Below are 19,519 nucleotides of genomic sequence, written 5' to 3'. Positions count from 1 at the left end.
AAAGAGAGAGGTGGGAAGAGGAGCTGGGCCTTGAGATAGGGGGAGGAACCTAGAGCGCGATCTTATATAGAGTGAACTCCACCACCTCATGTGCAAGACGCGGCCTGATGTAACTGAACAGGGCACACCTGACCAGAACATGCGTGAGCGGGTTCTTCCCAGGGGTGGAAGAAAGCTGTGATGCCAGAGTGGCCTGGCTAACCATGCCCACATGTTCTGGACCTGCCCAAAACTTGTCCGATTCTGGACTAGGTTCTTGAAGCCATGTCCAAGATCACAGGGGGGGTTAGGTGGAACCATGTCCACAGGTAGCGAACTTCGGGGTCTTGGACCAGCCGGAGCTCTTTCAGGGGAGGGGGTCCGACGTCATGGCCTCTGCCTCCCTAATAGCCTGGCAACGACTCCTTCTTGGGTGGAGATAGTCAACGCCGACTAGGGCCTGAGACTGGCTGGTGAAATTTCTGCGCTGAGAGAAAAAGTCAAATTTGCCATTAGTGGATCAGAAGGGTTCCAATCCAAGTGGAGGCAGTTCACCACCATCTTTAAGGGCCTGTTTGATACCTGCATCTTTGAGGAGTAAGGAGGGGAGTACATGGCGTTAACATTACTAAAATCTAAAAACAACCAAGTTTTTGCACCATATCCATTGTACTGATGCTCGCAAGGTATATGGTAATTATGTTGTTCTGCAACTTTTTGAATAAATATATATATATATATATATATATATATTAAAAGTCTATACCGTTACGTCAGAAGAGCAATTCAGCTAAAAAACAAATCAGCAATTTCTTTGGCCATCAAGACCATTCAGCCAATCAATTAGATCATGGCTGATTTGTGCCATTATTCCATTTACCAGCGGTAGCTCTATATCCCTGGATTTTCCACAAAATTATATCCATCTCAGTTTTGAAAATCTCTATTAAATTTAGACTTTTGGGGAAGGGTGTTTCAGATTTCTACCACCCTTTTAGAGCAAATGTGCTCTCTGATTTCACTCCTAAATAGCCTAGCTCTAATTTTATGATGTCCTCTTGTTCTGGATTTACCCAGGGAGAACAGTTCATATCTATACTGTCAAATTCCCATGGAAGCCCATGAAAGTAGAAATGACATAGACAGTAAGTAGGAAAGTGCACTGGGATCAATGTTCCCTCGAAGCTGCGTGCGGCCACACAGCAACTTGGAAGAGATGGATTAGGTCACAAACAACTTGTCCCCCTTTCAGATACCAGCACAAGTGCTGCACATTAAAATGAACAAGCCATTTACAATATAGAGGGGACATTGACGAGAAACATTACCCACCACCAGAATTTGCATTTGGTGAGTAGCATAAAAGCAGACAATTCAATTCCATTTGCAAAATCTCTGTGAGGGAAGAAGGAAGGGGGAAATCCTGATCCAGGTTTTGAGGCAGCGATGGGCTTCAGCACCCCATTTTCCCCATTCCAATGCCCAGCTTAGTGTGGAATCAGAGAGAAAAAACATGTCCTTTAGTATTCAGATTTGTGAGCAAGGCTAATGCAGTAATTAGGGGCTACCGCCCATTTGGAAATTGAGCAAGGAGATGTTGAGGGTGCTGTGGTGGTGGTGACTTAAGGCTATCTACAACTCAATGTGAGGCAGTCAATTGACAAGATAGTCTGAGACAGTTGCATAATCAACAGTCCAAGACCGAGGCAACCATTGATCTGGAGAGCAAGAGAAAATCTGTAATGTATGTGACTTCTACTGCTTGATCCTATGATATCTCTCTTTGTATTGGGCTTGGCACAGTTCTTTGGAGTAGCCACATTTTACTCATGTTTTTTGTCTTCAGCTGGGAAATGGTATGAGCAGCACTGTCAGACAACGTACCTACACTCCTTATTAATAAAGCATTTGGAAAACTGTAGTATACAAATAAACAACATAAAGACACATATATCCAGAACTGTGTCACTTGTGTGTAACAACACTATAATCCTCATAGCAAACTGTAAAAAGCTTCCCAAATAATAACTTTCTGAAGAAAGTGGTCCTTCAAAAGGCAGGGGAAACTCGCATGGCAAAACACTGTAAATTTAAAAGTATGATTTGCTAGTTTTCTTTCACAATATCGTAAATTAGTAAATTTGTTTGAGTCAATTCACAACAAATTACATAATAATTTAATAATTTGCACTAATCCCAGTTGCAGATAGTCACAGGGAACAATAAAAATAGAGTTCCTTAATCCCTGTCCTAAGTAGAAATCAATTAATCAGCAGGTTTTAAAATGAGATTTGAAGAAGTTAATGCAATGGCAATTCAAAATATTTTTTCCAAGAGTAGTTTATTGGACAGTTCATGTTTCTTTTTTTTCTTCTTTTTTAAAAATAAATTTAGACTACCCAATTCATTTTTTCCAATCAAGGGGCAATTTAGCGTGGCCAATCCACCTATCCTGCACATCTTTGGGTTGTGGGGGGGGGCGAAACCCACGCAAACACGGGGAGAATGTGCAAACTCCACATGGACAGTGACCCAGAACTGGGATCGAACCTGGGACCTCGGCGCCGTGAGGCAGGAATGCTTCACTGCTCCACCGTGTTGACCCTGTTCATGCTTCTTTAATGCATAATTCCCAGCAATATATCCTGTTACTAATATACACCGTTAAAAAAAATGGCAGATTTTTGTTGCTGCAAAAAAGTAACAGGAAATTCTTACACATGAACCAGCTTATTCTGCTAGAATACAACCACCTCAAAGCAGCAGCTCATACTTTCAGACAAGTTGCTTCAGCATCAGTGTGGAAATTCTGTTTCCCGTTGTTTTTAATCTTTAACTAAACAATGTGCATTGGTTTTGATTTTGGCACAAGACAAGCAGGGAGATAGATTATTGAACCACTCTTAAACGTCAAATGGTTTGCAGGCTTTGTTTTAAAACTGTTCAGAATCACGTCTGGTTAGCGATCATTAAGTGAATTCACGGATCCCGTACTCCTACGGCTTACAAATTTGAGCATGGATGCCTGCTGGGAGCATGGATAAGCAAATGTATCCTCAACTGGCTTCGCTTTGAAGATAAAAAGTAAAATGTTGCGGATGCTGGAAACAGGATGTCATACACCAACGGAAGTTATCCTACATGTTAACATCAACTTCCCCCCTCTACAGACGCTGCCTGATCAACCTTTTGTGCTTTCATTTTTTTTTGTCATTCATTCAAGGGATGTGGGCTTCGCTAGCAAGGCCTGCATTTATTTCCCACCTTGCACAAAGGAAGAGGATTGTGTTGAACGTAATTCATCTCAGTCCCAGGTCACTGCTGCAGGAGTTCCTCAGAGTGGTGTCCAAAGCACAACTATCTTCAGCTACTTCATCAATGACCTCGTGCCTCCATCATAAGGGTTAGAAATGGAGGTGTTCACTATGATGGAACAGTGTTCAATTCCATTTCCAAAATTTCTCCAATAACGAAACAACACATATTTGCATGCAGCAAGGCGGGGATAATATTCAGGTTTAGGCAGATATGTTGCAAGTTATATTCATGCCATACAAGTGCCAGGAAATGCCCATCTCCAAAAATAGAGAATCTAATTATCTCCCAATGACTTTTCAATTTGACTACCATTGTTGAATTCCAGACTATCAATATCCTGAGGGTGACTATTAACCAGACACTCAACTGGACCAGCCACATAAATAGAATCTCTACAGTGCAGGAGAAGGCCATTCAGCCCATCGGGTCTACACCGACCCTCCAAAAGAGCACCCCACTTAGACCCACAGCCGCCCCATTCCTGTAATGGGCAGCATGGCAGCACAGTGGTTAGCACTGTTGCTTCACAGCTCCAGGGTCCCAGGTTCGCGGCTTGGGTCACTGTCAGTGTGAAGTCTGCACATTCTCCCCGTGTCTGCGTGGGTTTCCTCCGGGTGCTCCGGTTTCCTCCCACAAGTCCCGAAAGACGTGCTGTGTACCCCTGTGCACCCGAATAGGCGCTTGAATGCGGCGACTAGAGGCTTTTCAGTGTAAATGTAAGTCTACTTGTGACAATAAAGATTATTATTATTATTGCTTTTATTATTAATGGCACCTAACCATTGTACACTAAGGGGCAATTTAGCATGGCCAGCCCACCTAACCTGCACATCTTTGGACTGTGGGAGGAAACCGGAGCTCAAGGGGAAACCCACACAGAGACAGGGAGAATGTACAAACTCCACACAGACAGACACCCACGGTTGGAATTGAATCAATCCGATCTCTGTGAGACAGCAATGCTAACAACTGTGCCATTGTGCCGCCCACAAATACTGTGACTACAGAGCATGTCAGAATCTGGAATTCTGCAGCACTCATCTTCTCACTCCCCAAAGCCTGTCCACCAGCTACATGGCAGAAAGTCAGGAGTGTGACAGAACACTCCCACAATGTCTTAATGAATGCAGCGTCAACAACAATCAAGAAGCTCAATACCATTCAGAGTAAAGGAGCTCGCTTTACTAAGCAGCTTAGCCTCCACCTGAAACATTCACTCCATCCAACAGCACACATTGGGAACAGTATTCGTCATTTACAAGATGCACTGCAGTAACACACCGAGGCTCCTTAGAAAGCATCCTGCACCCTCTTCCACATAGGAAATCAGGGCAGCAGTCGCATGGGAACACCATCGCCTGCAAGTTCCCGTCCAAGTCACATATCAAACATGACTTGGAAATATATCGCTGTTTCTTCACGGTCACTGGGTCAAAAACCTGGAACTCGCTTCCAAACAATATTGTGGATGTACAAATACAGATGTACAAATACTACATGCACTGCAGAGGTTCAGAAAGGTAGCTCGCCACCACCTTCTCAATGGCAATTGGGGCTGGGTAATAAATGCTGGCCTAGCCAGTGACGCTCACATCCTGTGAATGTGCAGATAAAAAAATATATTTTTTCAAGGGCAATGAGGGATGGGAACTAAACTGCCCAGCCAGCAATGCTCACATACCATGAACATTTTTTTTAAAAACTCCGCTTTCTTGCTTAGCCGGCTTTAGGAGCAGGTCAATGAAGCTCCCGAACGAGATACACAATTTCAGCACAGGTAGGTGGGGAATAAGGGTAACTGTTACAGTCCATGCTTACAGCAGAAAACAACTCACATCTACAGTGCATGTCAGAAAACTGTGACCTGTTGAACTTGCAATTTCCAACATGACCATGTACCTGTAAAATAACACCGTGGATACAAACACTTCCACCAGTTGTGCATAAGCCGACAGAGAGACATGTAATTCATTCCTTTGGTGAATTTTAAAAGTAATCTTATTCACTTTGATGATTTCACTACCCCTATAGATTTATTACCTCTCTATCTGAAAGACATGCAGGAAATTACTTACTACTAGTAAAACTGCACAGAATTAGACGATGAGTGGTTATTGTCAACACTGATGAAACCAAGTCAATGATGGTCAATAAATATTGATAATAACATTTCCTGCAAGAAATAGATAGGTTTGAAATGACAAGGGAAGCAGAAGTATAGGTACTTCAAGTAGTTTACCAAGAATCTGTCCAAGACAGAAAAGAAACATCACTTAGCAGCCTGGTCAAACAGTATTTGGATTCCAACATATACCAAGTACAAAAGAGTAAATTCCTCCCCTATAGTAAATCATGTTCTCTGTAAATAATGATTGCTTTCTAATTAAAATTCAGAATAGAAAGCAGAATTCAGATCATATCTGTACCTCCCTCAGCGGTAGAAACTGAGCATCTGACAAATCATTCAAATGAGAAACTATCCAAATCAGGCATTTAAAATGAATTGTCCAGCAGGTTTTCAAACCATTTGGATAAATTAAGTTAGAAATCACGTCAGAACATGAATGCACACACCTTGGCAGTTACAGTGAATTATGCTGATGCATGCTAGATAATGTGACACATGCTCAGATTGGGGTACCAAGTGAATTGCATGCGTAGAGTGATACTTCTTGGAAAAATAAAATTCAACTGCAAGTCCAAGATTTTCAGCAGGTTTGGTTGGGGGCCTTAAAATTTAAAAATATTCAGAAGAGAGGTGGGACAATTTTAGAGTTGCGTTTAATGACGTCATTTGTGAAGTATGCATTTTTCTAGGTAAGTTACAAACCTTACTTTGAGCCCTTAGTCAGCAAGCTGAAGGGGGAAAGTGACAGGTGAAAAAGATTTTTAAAAATATGTTGAGCAATTTGATTAGTAAACTTTCTTTCTCTTATTGATTCAATATAAGCTATCTTGGATGCAGTCATCCAGCTGCTTTGAGCTGTAATTTATTGTGCAGTTTTATCTCCCAATACAAACTCTTCAATAAATATTACAATTTATTGACAAATTCCGTTATGCCCTTTTAGAAAATGTAAACCACCAATCAATAGCTAAATCAATGCAAAATTGATTACTTTTATAAATTCTTGATAGTGTTATTGTCAGTACTTCTTGAGTTACTTTTCTCGCTTTTAATTTGTGCATTTGCTATCTTTTCAGTTACCACTTGTTACTGAGTTATTTGAAATAATCAACAATGTCTAATACAGCAAGTATGAAGTCATTGTGTGATGGAAATAAAATAGACAGGTAGTTCAGGCAGCTGCAGCTGTTTTATGCAGATCACCTTGAAGTCTGGATTACAAACTGCACTATAAAATGTACATATTTATATTTTTTACAGATATAAATCTTTTTACTCATCTTCCAATCAATATTTTTGATTTCACATTTAATAACAAATGAATAATTTACCTTGTCTGCAAATAATTTCAAATTAACAAGTATAGTTTCCAAACAGATTGAAATGTGAAATTTCTTGGGTAGCTATTTTTCATATTAACAGATTTGACCATTAAATATAAACTGCCTAATTTAAAGTGAATCACACAGATACACAAGTTCCATATTGTTTAGAAGAAAATGTGCGCATTTACTATCAATCTGTTGCGGCTCAAGTTGATTTTTAAAACTTTTTTATTCACCAAAAGTTGTGTTTTGCAAAATCATCCGTTTCTAATGTTACTGTAATTTTGCTGAGAAATATCTTTTGGAAATTTGTGCTCCAAAAAAATTGAGGGACATTTTTTTGCAGAGTAAAATATTTTTATTTTTGTGTGCCCAAAATCAGCATCAAGCACCTTTCAATATTGCATGATTAGAAGGTGAATAATGCTCCCTCTATTTTGTTCCAACAATGCACTTCCTAGACATCAGAAACTCCCTAATGCATCCTTGTAACATTTTTCTATAAAGCCATTCAGTAGCATCAGAGCAAGATACAATGCCAAACAGGGGCAGTTAAAATGTGGGGTTTATCCTTACTAAGAATTTGGTTGAATCTGCCCAAATGTATTTTATATGCAAAGTTTGCAGCCAAAGAAAATTCCTGCATAATTTGAAGGAAACGCCCATGTCTACCTGCGACACCAATACTGTGGAAAATCCAGAATGAATTACAGTTTTTACTTTATGCAACATTTCAAATTGTAAAATGTTAAGATTACCTTTTGCTTAGCACTGTACTGATCTTGGAAAACACAATCGTAAATTACCTGTTCCATTCACTGAAGTTTGAACTTTCAAAGACTGCTGACTTGAAGAATCTTCACCTCTAAAAGAGAACAGAACTCAAGAAAATGTTGATATTGTTTCCAGGAAATTAGACAACCGAATACTGTGTAATACCTAAAACTATAATTATTTCATTAAAAGCTCAAATTTCCATAACCTAGCTGTGGCAACTCATTAACGAGGATTGTGTTTATTGAAGTGGGAAAACATTAGTACATATTTCTTATTCAATAGATCACTGGTGGGCAAGGAATGAATGAAACTTCTTTATTAACCCAGAAGGATTAAAAAAAATATTAATCAGCATAATACCAATAAAAGAATATTTCCAGCTGTGATAGAACATAGAACAGTACAGCACAGAACAGGCCCTTCGGCCCTCGATGTTGTGCCGGGCATTGTCCGAAACCAAGATCAAGCTATCCAACTCCCCGTCATTCTGGTGTGCTCCATGTGCCTATCCAATAACCGCTTGAAAGTTCCTAAAGTGTCTGACTCCACTATCACAGCAGGCAGTCCATTCCACACCCTAACCACTCTCTGAGTAAAGAACCTACCTCGGACATCCCTCCTATATCTCCCACCCTGAGTCTTATAGTTATGCCCCCTTGTAACAGCTACATCCACCCAAGGAAATAGTCTCTGAACGTCCACTCTATCTATCCCCCTCATCATCTTATAAACCTCTATTAAGTCGCCTCTCATCCTCCTTCGTTCCAAAGAGAAAAGGATTTTCTGAAGGAATTCCAAATTCCTGCATATAAATTCAGGGATTAACATTCCTTAATAGTTATATATTTTCAATTTTCATTGAGATGTCCCAACACTAAGAACAAATGTGTCTGTAACATTTCCAGAATCAGTCTATAATTGATGCACCAATTTGGTTCCCACATGGAAGAAGCTGCTGTGGGATACAATCTATGTTCTTGGAAGTTGGATAATTAACAGTGAAACCAATATTGTGCCGGTGGAATTCTATAAGAAGTTTTCAGAGATATTGAGCCCACTGCTGGTGAGGACATTTAATGAAGGAAGAGAGAAGGGAGTTCTCCCGCAGCAATGTCGCAGGCCTCGATTTCATTGATCCTGAAACGGGAGAAGGATCCGGATCAATGCGGGTCACACAGGCCAATTTCTCTACTGAATGTGGACACCAAACTGCTGGCTAAGATACTGGCCACAAGTAGCGATGGATGCGGAGAAGGCTTTTGGTGGTTTGGGGGGGGAGGAGGGAGGAGGACCAACAGGTCTCGCTTTACTCAGATACCTGCTCTTGTATATTTCACACACACTTTGGAGGGGATGGGGGAAGTCATGCGAATCCGGGGGGAATTTGGCAATTTTTCGGGGTCTAAATTGAACATGGGAAAAAGCGATATGTTCGCAATCCAGGCAAGAGGACAAGAGAAGGACTGGGAGAGCTGACGCATAGAATGGTAGGGAAGAGCTTTCGATATCTCGGAATCCAGGTGGCCCTGAATGGGAGGCACTGCACAAGTTAAACCTATCCCGGTTGGTAGAACAAATGGAAGGGGACTTTAAGAGATGGGACATGCTCCCGCTATCACTGGCGGGGAAGGTGCAGACCGTGAAAATGACAGTCCTTCCCATCTTCATCTTTCAGTGCCTCCCATTCTTCATCCCAAAGGCCTTTTTCACGCGGGTGAATAAGGTTATTTTGGGCTTTGTGTGGGCCGGTAAAACCCCGCGAGTGAAGATAGTGTTGCTGGAGCGCAGTCAGGGGGAGGTTGGGTTGGTGCTGCCGAACTTCTGCAAGTAATACTGGGCGGCTAATATAGCCATGATTAGGAAGTGGGTAGTGGGGGAGGGGTCGGCATGGGAGCGGATGGATGCGGCGTCATGAAAAGACACCAGTTTGGGAGCACTGATATCGGCACCTCTTCCGTTCTCGCTGGCCCGATACTCCACATGTCCGGTGGTGATGGCGGCTCTGAGGATGTGGGGGCAATGGAGGAGATATAAGAGAGTGGAGGGAGCATCGGTTTGGACCCTGATTTATAATAATCATCAGTTTGTACCGGGTAGGCTAGATGGTGGGTTCCAGAGTTGGCAAAAGGCAGGAAGTAGAAGGATGGGGTATCTATTTATAGATGGGAGCTTTCCCAGCTAGAAAGCCTTGGAGGATAAATTTGAATTGCCTGCAGGGAATGGGTTTAGGTATTTGCAGGTGCAAGACTTCCTGAGAAAACAGGTGCCGGCCTTTCTGCTGCTGCCGCCACGGGGGGTACAGGATAGAGTAGTCTCCAGGGCCTTGGTGGGAGAGGGGAAGGTTTCAGATATTTACCAGGAGCTTTCGGAGGCGGAGGAAACTCCGGTGGAGGAACCTAAGGGCAAGTGGGAGGACGAGCTAGGTGGAGAGATGGAGGCGGATCTATGGGCAGATGCCCTAAGCAGGGTTAATACCTCCTCATCTTGTGCCAGGCTCAAACTGATACAACTTAAGGTAGTCCACCGGGCACACATGACATGGATGAACAGGTTTTTCGGGGTGGAAGATAGGTGTGCCAGGTGCACATGAAGCCCAGCAAATCATGTCCACATGTTTTGAGCATGCCCAAAGCTTGGAGAGTTTTGGCAGTGTTTTGCTAAGGCAATGTTCACGGTGCTAAAAATACGGGTGGTGTTGAGTGCGGAGGTAGCGATCTTTGGAGTGTCAGAAGAGCTGGGGGTTCAGGGGTGAAAGAGGCTGACGTCTTGGCCTTTGCCTCTCAGGTAGCCCAGAGATGGATCTTGTTAATGTGGAGGGACTCAAAGTCCCCGAGTGTAGAGACCTGGGTTAGTGACATGGCTGGTTTTTTCAATCTCGAGAAGGTAAAGTTCGCCTTAAGAGGGTCAATGGTTGGGTTCACCCGGAGGTGGCAGCCGTTCGTCGACTTTCTGGGGGAAAATTAAAATGTCAGCAGATGCAGTATTCCGGGGGGGGGGGGGATTTTTTAAAAAAAAAATTGTGCCATACGAATACCAACTAGTACACAACGAGCTTCAGTTACATCATTAGAAAAAATATTCAGGTGTTCAGATACTCTTCTTCCATGACAGTTGCAAACAGTAGAGATCTTCCATTTGAAGAATCGGCTTTTCTTAAATAACTAAAAATTGTCTAAGAAATAAATGGAAATATCACAGCACTTTGTGAATTACAGGATTAATTTCACTCCTATGACTTAATAATTAATTCTTTTGGTTTTTTTTTAAATTTTAAATGCCTGATTATTTCTTTTCTTCATAATTAATTAGTACTGTATGACTTGAATATTGTGCGTTTTTAATACCAGCGCAATGTGCATTTAATGTATTTGTCATTTTTTAATTAAAGGAATAATAATAGTTAATTATTTAATTAGTACCTCCCAGGACCTCGCATATCATACCGCTTTCTTGCACACCATAGTTAATTTCCTCTGGAGTATCTACTCTTCTACAAGTATACGGATGTACTCTTCGAGCCATTATCTACAGAAATGCAACTTTAATTAGCTCTTTATCAATTATACCTGGTTTTGATCACATCAGAAATTTTCTGCTCCAGCTCTATTCGTTTTAATTTTTCCTTTTCGAGTTCTTGCTTTAGAGTTTCAGCATTTGTCTCTTCCCTCAGCTTCCTTAGTTCCTCCTCTGTTTAGGAAAGAAATAAGAGGGTAGATTTTGATAGAAATCCATCACATTAGATTGATAATACAATAATCATAATACATCATCAGGGTGCACCATATTAAATTTATTGCAGAGGACTTATCCGACGCGAGGTCATAAAGTTGACTTCATTAGTCTCAGCCTTGGTGGGTCAAATCCAAATATAATATCAGATCTGCTAAGTCAAAAACTAATGTTCGTTCAATTGATTTAGGTGGTGTGCGCGTATCCAAATTGTGTTTTAATATATTTTTTAAAAAATAAAAATTTAGAGTACCCAATTATTTTTTCCAATTAAGGGGCAATTTAGCGTGGCCAATCTGCCTACCCTGCACATCTTTGGGTTGTGGGGTTGAAACCCACGCAAACACGGTGAGAATGCGCAAACTCCACATGGACAGTGACCCAGGGACGGGATTCGAACCCAGGTCCTCAGTGCCGTGAGGCAGCAATGCTAACCACTGTGCGACCGTGCTGCCCGATGTTTTAATATATTCTTACAGTCTGTTTTCAAAGAACTTGCAATAATTACAAGAAAAATCTTCTCCAAATAAGAAAGAGCACATATGCAGAATTGTTTTCATATAACGTCTTGTTGCATCTTTCATACCACCTCCAAAAGATTCACATACAAATTAATTTGAAATTCAATTGCTTATGTCGATAACCTGAACAGCCATCCTTTGCACAGCAAAATCACACAAAACACATTGGGATGAAAGACCATGTGATATGAATGTTGCCAAAGTTGTTGTTGGTGTGGGTTTAGGTTGGGGGAAGGGTTAATGTTGTCCAAGAGACCAGCTCTTGTTTAACTCTTGTTCAAGACTATTTCTTTTAACAGCCGTCTGAATAACCAAAAGACAAATGGGAGCCCAGCTCCAAGAATAATTCAAAATATGGCATCTCTGGCAATGCAGCACTTCCATATTGGAATAGTGGATAGACTAGAAGATCAAATACTGTGTTGGAATCACTTGGAACATAAGACAGCTTTCTAAATTCCTTTATTTAAAGTAAACCCCTTTGACAAAAGATCATTCAGCTATGTCTGGTCAACTATGTCTGGCTCAACTTATGTGCAGGCAGTACTTTGAAAAGCTGCCAGAGTGTACCAGAGTAACTTGTCAGTGTCTTCCCACAATCACAATTACTATGCTTTTCAGCATATAAATTGTCAAATCCCATGACATTTTAAGTCATTAGCACATTACATATGCCAAATGATTCAATCCTTCCCTTTAAACTTCAAACAAAGAAATCCATCCACAGCATCTATTTCAAGCTTTCATCCTGAGTCATAGCTTTGGGAAATGTGACAGCCAATGCACAGCACGTTCTCAAAGCAATGTAATATTGACTGGATTATTTATTTGAGTGATTTGATTGAGGGATAAATATTGTCCAGGATACCAGGCAGCACTTTCCTTTTCTTCTTCAAAATAGTGTCAAGGGGTCTTTTCACCTGAAAGCACAGGTACTACTGAACTACAGCGTCAGCCGCGTCGGGATCAATGTTTGTTTTGTTGGTTGGCAAGATGTAATTAGTAGGGTGCCACAGGGTTTGGTCCTCGGGCCCCAACTATTTACAATATGTAATTAATGACTTGAATACAGGGATGAAAGGTACTATAGGACATTAAAATAGGTGGGATAGTAAATTGCAGTAAGGAAATAAGAAATTTACAACTGGATATAGATAGGGTAGGTGAGTGGGCCAAAATTTTGCAGATGTAGTTTAACGTGGATATGTGTGAGGTTATCCATTTTGTTTGGAAAAACGGAAAGGCAACTTATTATTTAAATGGAGAGAAACCTCAGAGTGCTTCGGTGCAAAAAGATCTGGGTGCCCTTGTGCACGACTCTCAGAAAACCAGCATGCAGTTACGCAGGTAATAAGGAAGATAAAAATGGAATTTTGGCTGTTATAGTTAAAGGAATAGAGTATAAAAGTAGAGAAGTGTTGCTGCAAATGTACACAGCATCAGTGAGGCCGCACTTAGAATACTGCGTACAATTTTGGTCCCCTTATTTGAGGGGGATGTAGTTGCATTACAGGAAGTTTAGCGGAGGGTAACTAGATTGATTCCATAGATGAGGGGTTTGTCTGATGGAGAGATTGAGCAGTTTAGACCTACCATCTCTTGAGTTTAGAAGAATGAGAGGATATATAATTGAGGTATATATGATGAATAAAGGTATTAACAAAGTAGACGTAGAGCGGATATTTCCTCACAGTTTTATGAGACGGGTTAACAGATTTAAAAAGAGATGAGGAGAATTTGAATCTCTCAAACGGTTGTAAATCTGTGGAATTCACTACCCCAGAGTGCGGTGGATGCCAGAATATTGAGTAAATTTGAGTCAATAGACAGATTTTAATAAATAGGTTGCAGGGTTATGGGGAATGGGCAGGAAATGGGTTGATTGATTATGGAGAATGGGCATGAAAGTGGAGTTGAGGCTAAGAGGAGATTAGCCACTATCATATTGAGTGGCAGAGCAGAATAGAGCGGCTGAATTGCCTATTCCTGCTCCTAGTTCTCATGTCCTTATGTTCCATGTCCATTTGCTGCAACATTTATCAGATAATTTTCTATTCCTAGTACAGTGTGGCCCATCATAAAACATAACTTCACCTTGCCCTCTTATCCGAATATACTTTTCCTTCCCTGAACATGTCTTCACTTTCTCATCATCTAAAAACCTTCCTATATAACACCTTCCAATTTGTCCCTATCTCCACCATTTTTTGTTGTGAAAGGTAGAGATTTACATGCACTTCTGTCAAAGAGATAGATAGATTTTTAGATTTTAATAGCATCAATATGTATGAGGAGAAAGTAGGAATATGGCACTGAGATAGAGGATCAGCCATGATTTTATTAAATGTCAAAGCAGACTCGAAGGGCCGAATGGCCTACTCCTGCTTCTAGTTTCTATGTTACAATCTCCGCTATATTGGGGATCACAAACACAAATTGGATGAACATCTCAATATCGTTCACAAGTAAAATCCTGACCTCTATGCAGCTTGCTACTTTTCCTTCCCTTTACTTCCAATTTAATCCTTCAATTTTGGTCTTCCTACATTGTTCCAACCAAATTCAATGTTGATTTTAGTAATCGCCCTGGACTTTAAGTTTCTCCAATCCAAATTTAGCTTTATCCCCATCCACTTTGGATTTGCTTCTATGTTTCTTGTGCCTATTAACAGCCTGACCAAAAGGGATTTTGTGCATCATTTAGTACTTTTTATTTCTTTCCAGTCTTCATTTAATATGTTGGGCAAAATTTTCTGATTTTCTTTCTCCAAGTGCTGGCTGATAGAGCACTGCCAACTCTACAAAGTTTGGGGCTTCATTTTTAAAGGGCATCTTGATCCTTGAGAGACAAAACATTTATCCACCCCCTCCCCAAACAACTGGAGCTCCCATGCGGGGATGTGCCAGGAGGAAGTGCCACGGTAATGCTCAAGCATGTCCCTCTCCCCCTGGGTGCTAACATAAGATGGGGAAGCCCTTCAATTCGATGATAATTTATGGAAATGAGGTTCCCGACCTTTCAGGTTGGAACCCCGTTACAACACCTACGAGGGCCGGAGGAAATCAGAGACCGAGATCAGTCGGCGAGATTCGTGTTTTGCGGTCAAACGGCATCTAGCGTCACTGACGCCATTTTCACCTCTGGCAAAAAAATTCCAGCCATTGTACTGTATCAGCCTATTCTGAAAAAGAGGTATTGGAGCTGTAATTTTCTTCTGGGAGAACATGAAGTGGAGCTTCGTATGATAAAAAAAAAGAGGAACGTTCTCATGGGGACTCGTGTTCACCAGATTAACTTTGAATTTAGTTCCTCAACAGTGATTGAGTTGGATGTTTTTAAATAAATGTTCTTGTCTTTCGTCAGATTCAGAAATAAGTTTTAAACACCCTTCTGCTCTTCTGATGTATTAACATTTACATCACGGAAATAGTTTAAGAAAATGAGAACAGAATCGACTTCAGTTTAAAGAGTACTTAATCTGGCTAGGACCTGCAATTTCTTCCACAGTTGGGTGATAAATAGACAATCACGAGAGGACAGTAAGCGGGTTGCAAATAAATAACTATGAAAGAAAAAACTGCACATATTAATTCTCATCACATCTTCAGGATATCTCAAAATGCTTCAGAATCAATGGGTGGGATTTACCGGCCTAGTCATGCCCGACTTGGTGACGAGACGAAGATACTGATTCTCGCAAGATTCGCGACGCTGGAGATATCTCTCACGATTCAACTGAACCTTGCGAGACATCACACTCTGGATATTGCCCTCACTGGGCGTGATCCAGATCTGTATATTTAAATGTGCCATTAGGCTCATTAAAATATCCATGTGCCAGATTCTCTCGGTGCCCAGGAACCATCGGCCTCACCGGCGAGGCCCTAACGGCATCATTTAGTACTGGTCCACACAAATATGGACCAGTCGTAACAGCATCTGTGGGGGTCTCACAGGCCATTGGAGACCCCCGGATGCTCAGGCTCTGGGCAGGATGGTACCCTGGTACTCTATACTGACAGCCTGGCACCGTAGCATTATCACCCAGGTATCCAGTTCAAGGTCGTACATCGGGCCCACATGACAGTTGCCCGGATAAGCAAATTCTTTGGGCTGGAGGACCAAAGTGCAAGATGTGCTGGAGGACCAGCAATCCATGTACACATGTTCTGGGCGTGTCCTAAACTAAGGGGGTACTGGCAGGGATTCACGGACGTCATGTCCCGGGTATTTAAAACTAGGGCAGCAACGAGTCCTGAGGTGGCAGTTTTTGGGGTTTCGGAGGACCCGGGGGTCCAGGAGGAGAAAGAGGCCGACGTCTTGGCCTTTGCTTCCCTGGTAGCCCGGCGACGAATACTGTTGGCATGGAGGGACTCAAAGCCCCCGAAGTCTGAAGTACGGCTTTCTGACATGGCGAGCTGGATTTATTAGTTGCAATAGATGTTGTTCACTTTACAACAAGGGTAGCTTAATTTGACAACATCTGTATAATATCAGAACTTCCATGACAAGCATCCAATTGGTCAATGACTGACCGTTGCTTGAACAAAAATTTCAGCATAAGTCACATCATCTTCCGTTAATTTCAAAAAAGCTGAATGAGAAAAAAAATGTGCTAAAAAGAGAGTGGGCCAATACTGTGTTCTGCCACTAGATGTCCTTTGTCGCATATCACATTTAGACACCACACAAAAACGATCCAGGACAAAACATTGCTGCATCAAGTTTGTTTCTTACTTCAGGCTAATATAACCCTTGGAGTAAGATTCAATCAAATTTAATATTTTGGCACTAGCTTGGCTACAGCATCTTTTCAGCACCAGGGTTTCAGTACTCAGTTAGGTGGGTGGACGGCTGGTTCGTGATGCGGAGCGATGCCAACGTGGGTTCAATTCCCATACTGGCTGAGGATATTCACAAAGAGCCCAGCTTCACTTTTTTTTTTAAAGCAATTTTTATTAAGGTTTTCACAAAATATAAACAACAAAACAATATTAACAGAATAACCATGGCTAAAAACCCAAGAACAACACCCACCCCCCTACAAAAGCAACTACTAACTCGAAAACAAAAAAAAGCAAACAACAAAGGAAAGAGATAACACCCGCCACATCCAACAAACCCATGTACACCCTTCTCCCTCCCACCAAACCCAATCCTCCCCCCATCCCCCTCCTCCCCTGGTTGCTGCTGCTGCTGCCGGCCTATTTTCCTACCGTTCCGCCAGGAAGTCCAGAAAAGGCTGCCACCGCTAAAGAACCCCTGTACTGATCCCCTCAGGGCAAATTTCACCTTCTCCAATTTGATGAACCCCGCCATATCATTGATCCAGGCCTCCACGCTTGGGGGCCTCGCATCCTTCCATTGAAGCAAGATCCTCCGCCGGGCTACTAGGGACGCAAAGGCCAGGACACTGGCCTCTTTCGCCTCCTGCACTCCCGGCTCCACTGCAACCCCAAACATTGCGAGTCCCCAGCTTGGCTTGACCCTGGATCCCACCACCCTCGACACCGTCCTTGCTACCCCCTTCCAAAACTCCCCGAGCGCTGGGCATGCCCAAAACATATGGGCGTGGTTCGCTGGGCTCCCCGAGCACCTAGCACACCTGTCTTCGCACCCGAAAAACATACTCATCCTCGTCCCAGTCATGTGGGCCCTATGCAGCACCTTGAACTGTATGAGGCTAAGCCTCACACAGGAAGAGGAGGAATTCACCCTTTCCAGGGCATCCGCCCACGTCCCCTCCTCAATCTCCTCACCCAGCTCCTCTTCCCATTTACCCTTCAGCTCCTCCACCGAGGCCTCGTCTACCTCCTGCATTACGCGGTATATGTCCGAAAACCTCCCTCCTCCAACCCACACCCCCGAGAGCACCCTGTCGCGTACCCCACGCAGGGGCAGCAAGGGGAACCCCTCCACCTGCCGCCTGGCAAATGCCCTAACCTGCATGTATCTGAACATGTTCCCCGGGGGGAGCCCAAACTTCCCCTCTAACTCCCCCAGGCTCACGAACCTCCCATCCACAAACAGGTCCCTCAACCTCCTAACACCTACCCAGAACCAGCCCAGAAATCCGCCATCGATGCTCCCTGGAACAAACCGGTGGTTCCCCCGTATCGGGGACTCCATCGAGGCCCCCACCTCCCCCTATGCCGTCTCCATTGCCCCCAAATTTTGAGGGTACCCACCACCACCGGGCTCGTGGTATACCTCGTTGGAGGGAGCGGCAAGGGCGCCATTACCAGCGCCTCCAGGCTCGTGTCCACACAGGACGCCATCTCCATCCCCTTCCATGCTGCCCCTTCCATTACCCACTTACACACCATCGCTGCATTGGCAGCCCAATAGTACCTACAGAGGTTGGGCAGCGCCAGCCCCTCCCTATCCCTGCCCCGTTCCAAGAACACCATTCTCACCCTCGGAATCCCATGCGCCCACACAAATCCTGTAATACTCCTGTTAACTCTCCTAAAAAAGGCCTTTGGGATAAGGATTCGAAGGCACTGGAACATAACAAAAACCTCAGGAGCACTATCATCTTCACGGACTGCACCCTACCCGCCAGTGACAGCGGTAACATATCCCACCTTTTGAACTCCTCCTCCATTTGCTCCACAAACCTTGTACGGTTGAGCTTGTGCAGGGCCCCCCAGCTCCCAGCCACCTGGACTCCTAGGTACCTGAATCTCCTCCCTGCCTGCTTCAGTGGGAGCCTACCAATCCCCTCCTCCTGATCCCCCGGGTGCACCACGAACAACTCGCTCTTGCCCAGGTTGAGCTTATACCCAGAGAAGCCCCCAAATTCACTGAGAATCCTCATCACCTCCGGCATCCCCCCCACCGGGTCCGCCACATACAGCAACAGGTCGTCCACATAAAGCGACACTCGATGCTCCTCCCACCCCGCACCAGGCCCCTCCAGTTCCCTGACTCCCTCAACGCCATGGCTAGGGGCTCAATTGCCAATGCAAAGAGCAAGGGGGACAGGGGACACCCCTGTCTCGTCCCCCGGTACAGCCGAAAGCACTCCGACCTCCTCCTATTCGTGGCTACACTCGCCATTGGGGCCTCATAAAGCAACCTCACCCAACGGACAAACCCCTCCCCAAACCTTTCCAACACCTCCCACAGATACCCCCACTCAACCCTATCAAAGATCTTCTCCGCATCCAATGCCACCACTACCTCCGCCTCCCATTCCACAGTCGGCATCATAATGACATTGAGGAGCCTTCGTATGTTGGTATTCAACTGCCTTCCCTTCACAAACCCCGTCTGGTCCTCGTGAATGACCCCCGGCACACAATCCTCTATTCTTGTGGCTAAGATCTTTGCCAGCAGCTTGGCGTCTACATTTAGCAGCGAGATCGGCCTATATGACCCACACTGCAGAGGGTCCTTGTCCCGCTTAAGGATCAAGGAAATCAGCGCCCGTGACATAGTTGGGGGCAAAGCCCCCCCCCCCCCCCCCTTCTCTTGCCTCGTTAAAGGTCCGAACCAACAGGGGGCCCAACAGGTCCGCATACATTTTATAAAATTCGGCCGGAAACCCATCCGGCCCCGGTGCCTTCCCCGACTGCATGCTCCCTATCCCTTTAACCAGCTCCTCCAGCTCAATCGGCGCCCCCAGTCCCTCCACCTGCCCCTCCTCCACCTTCGGAAATCGCAGCTTGTCCAAGATGCGCCCCATTTCCCCCCCCCCCCCCTCCACTGGGGGTTCAGACCGGTACAGTTCCCCATA

General features: G+C 43.7%; 1 protein-coding gene across 7 annotated transcripts in view; it reads right to left on the bottom strand.

Moving 5' to 3' along the window:
* The window catches only part of gramd4a (GRAM domain containing 4a), a 233,247-nt gene that overhangs the window by 78,379 nt on the left and 135,349 nt on the right, over positions 1-19,519 (bottom strand). For all 7 annotated transcript variants that reach the window (XM_038811399.1, XM_038811396.1, XM_038811397.1 and 4 more), the window contains 2 exons: positions 11,094-11,214; positions 7,557-7,615 (listed from right to left, as the gene is read on the bottom strand). In XM_038811399.1, coding sequence (XP_038667327.1) covers positions 7,557-7,615; positions 11,094-11,214 — 180 coding nt within the window. The remainder of the gene's footprint in view (positions 1-7,556; positions 7,616-11,093; positions 11,215-19,519) is intronic.

The sequence above is a fragment of the Scyliorhinus canicula genome, chromosome 11, assembly GCF_902713615.1.
Source record: "Scyliorhinus canicula chromosome 11, sScyCan1.1, whole genome shotgun sequence".
Lineage (NCBI taxonomy): Eukaryota > Metazoa > Chordata > Chondrichthyes > Carcharhiniformes > Scyliorhinidae > Scyliorhinus > Scyliorhinus canicula.
The sequence above is the reverse complement of the archived record's forward strand: the minus strand, read 5'-3'. Positions and strand labels throughout refer to the sequence as shown.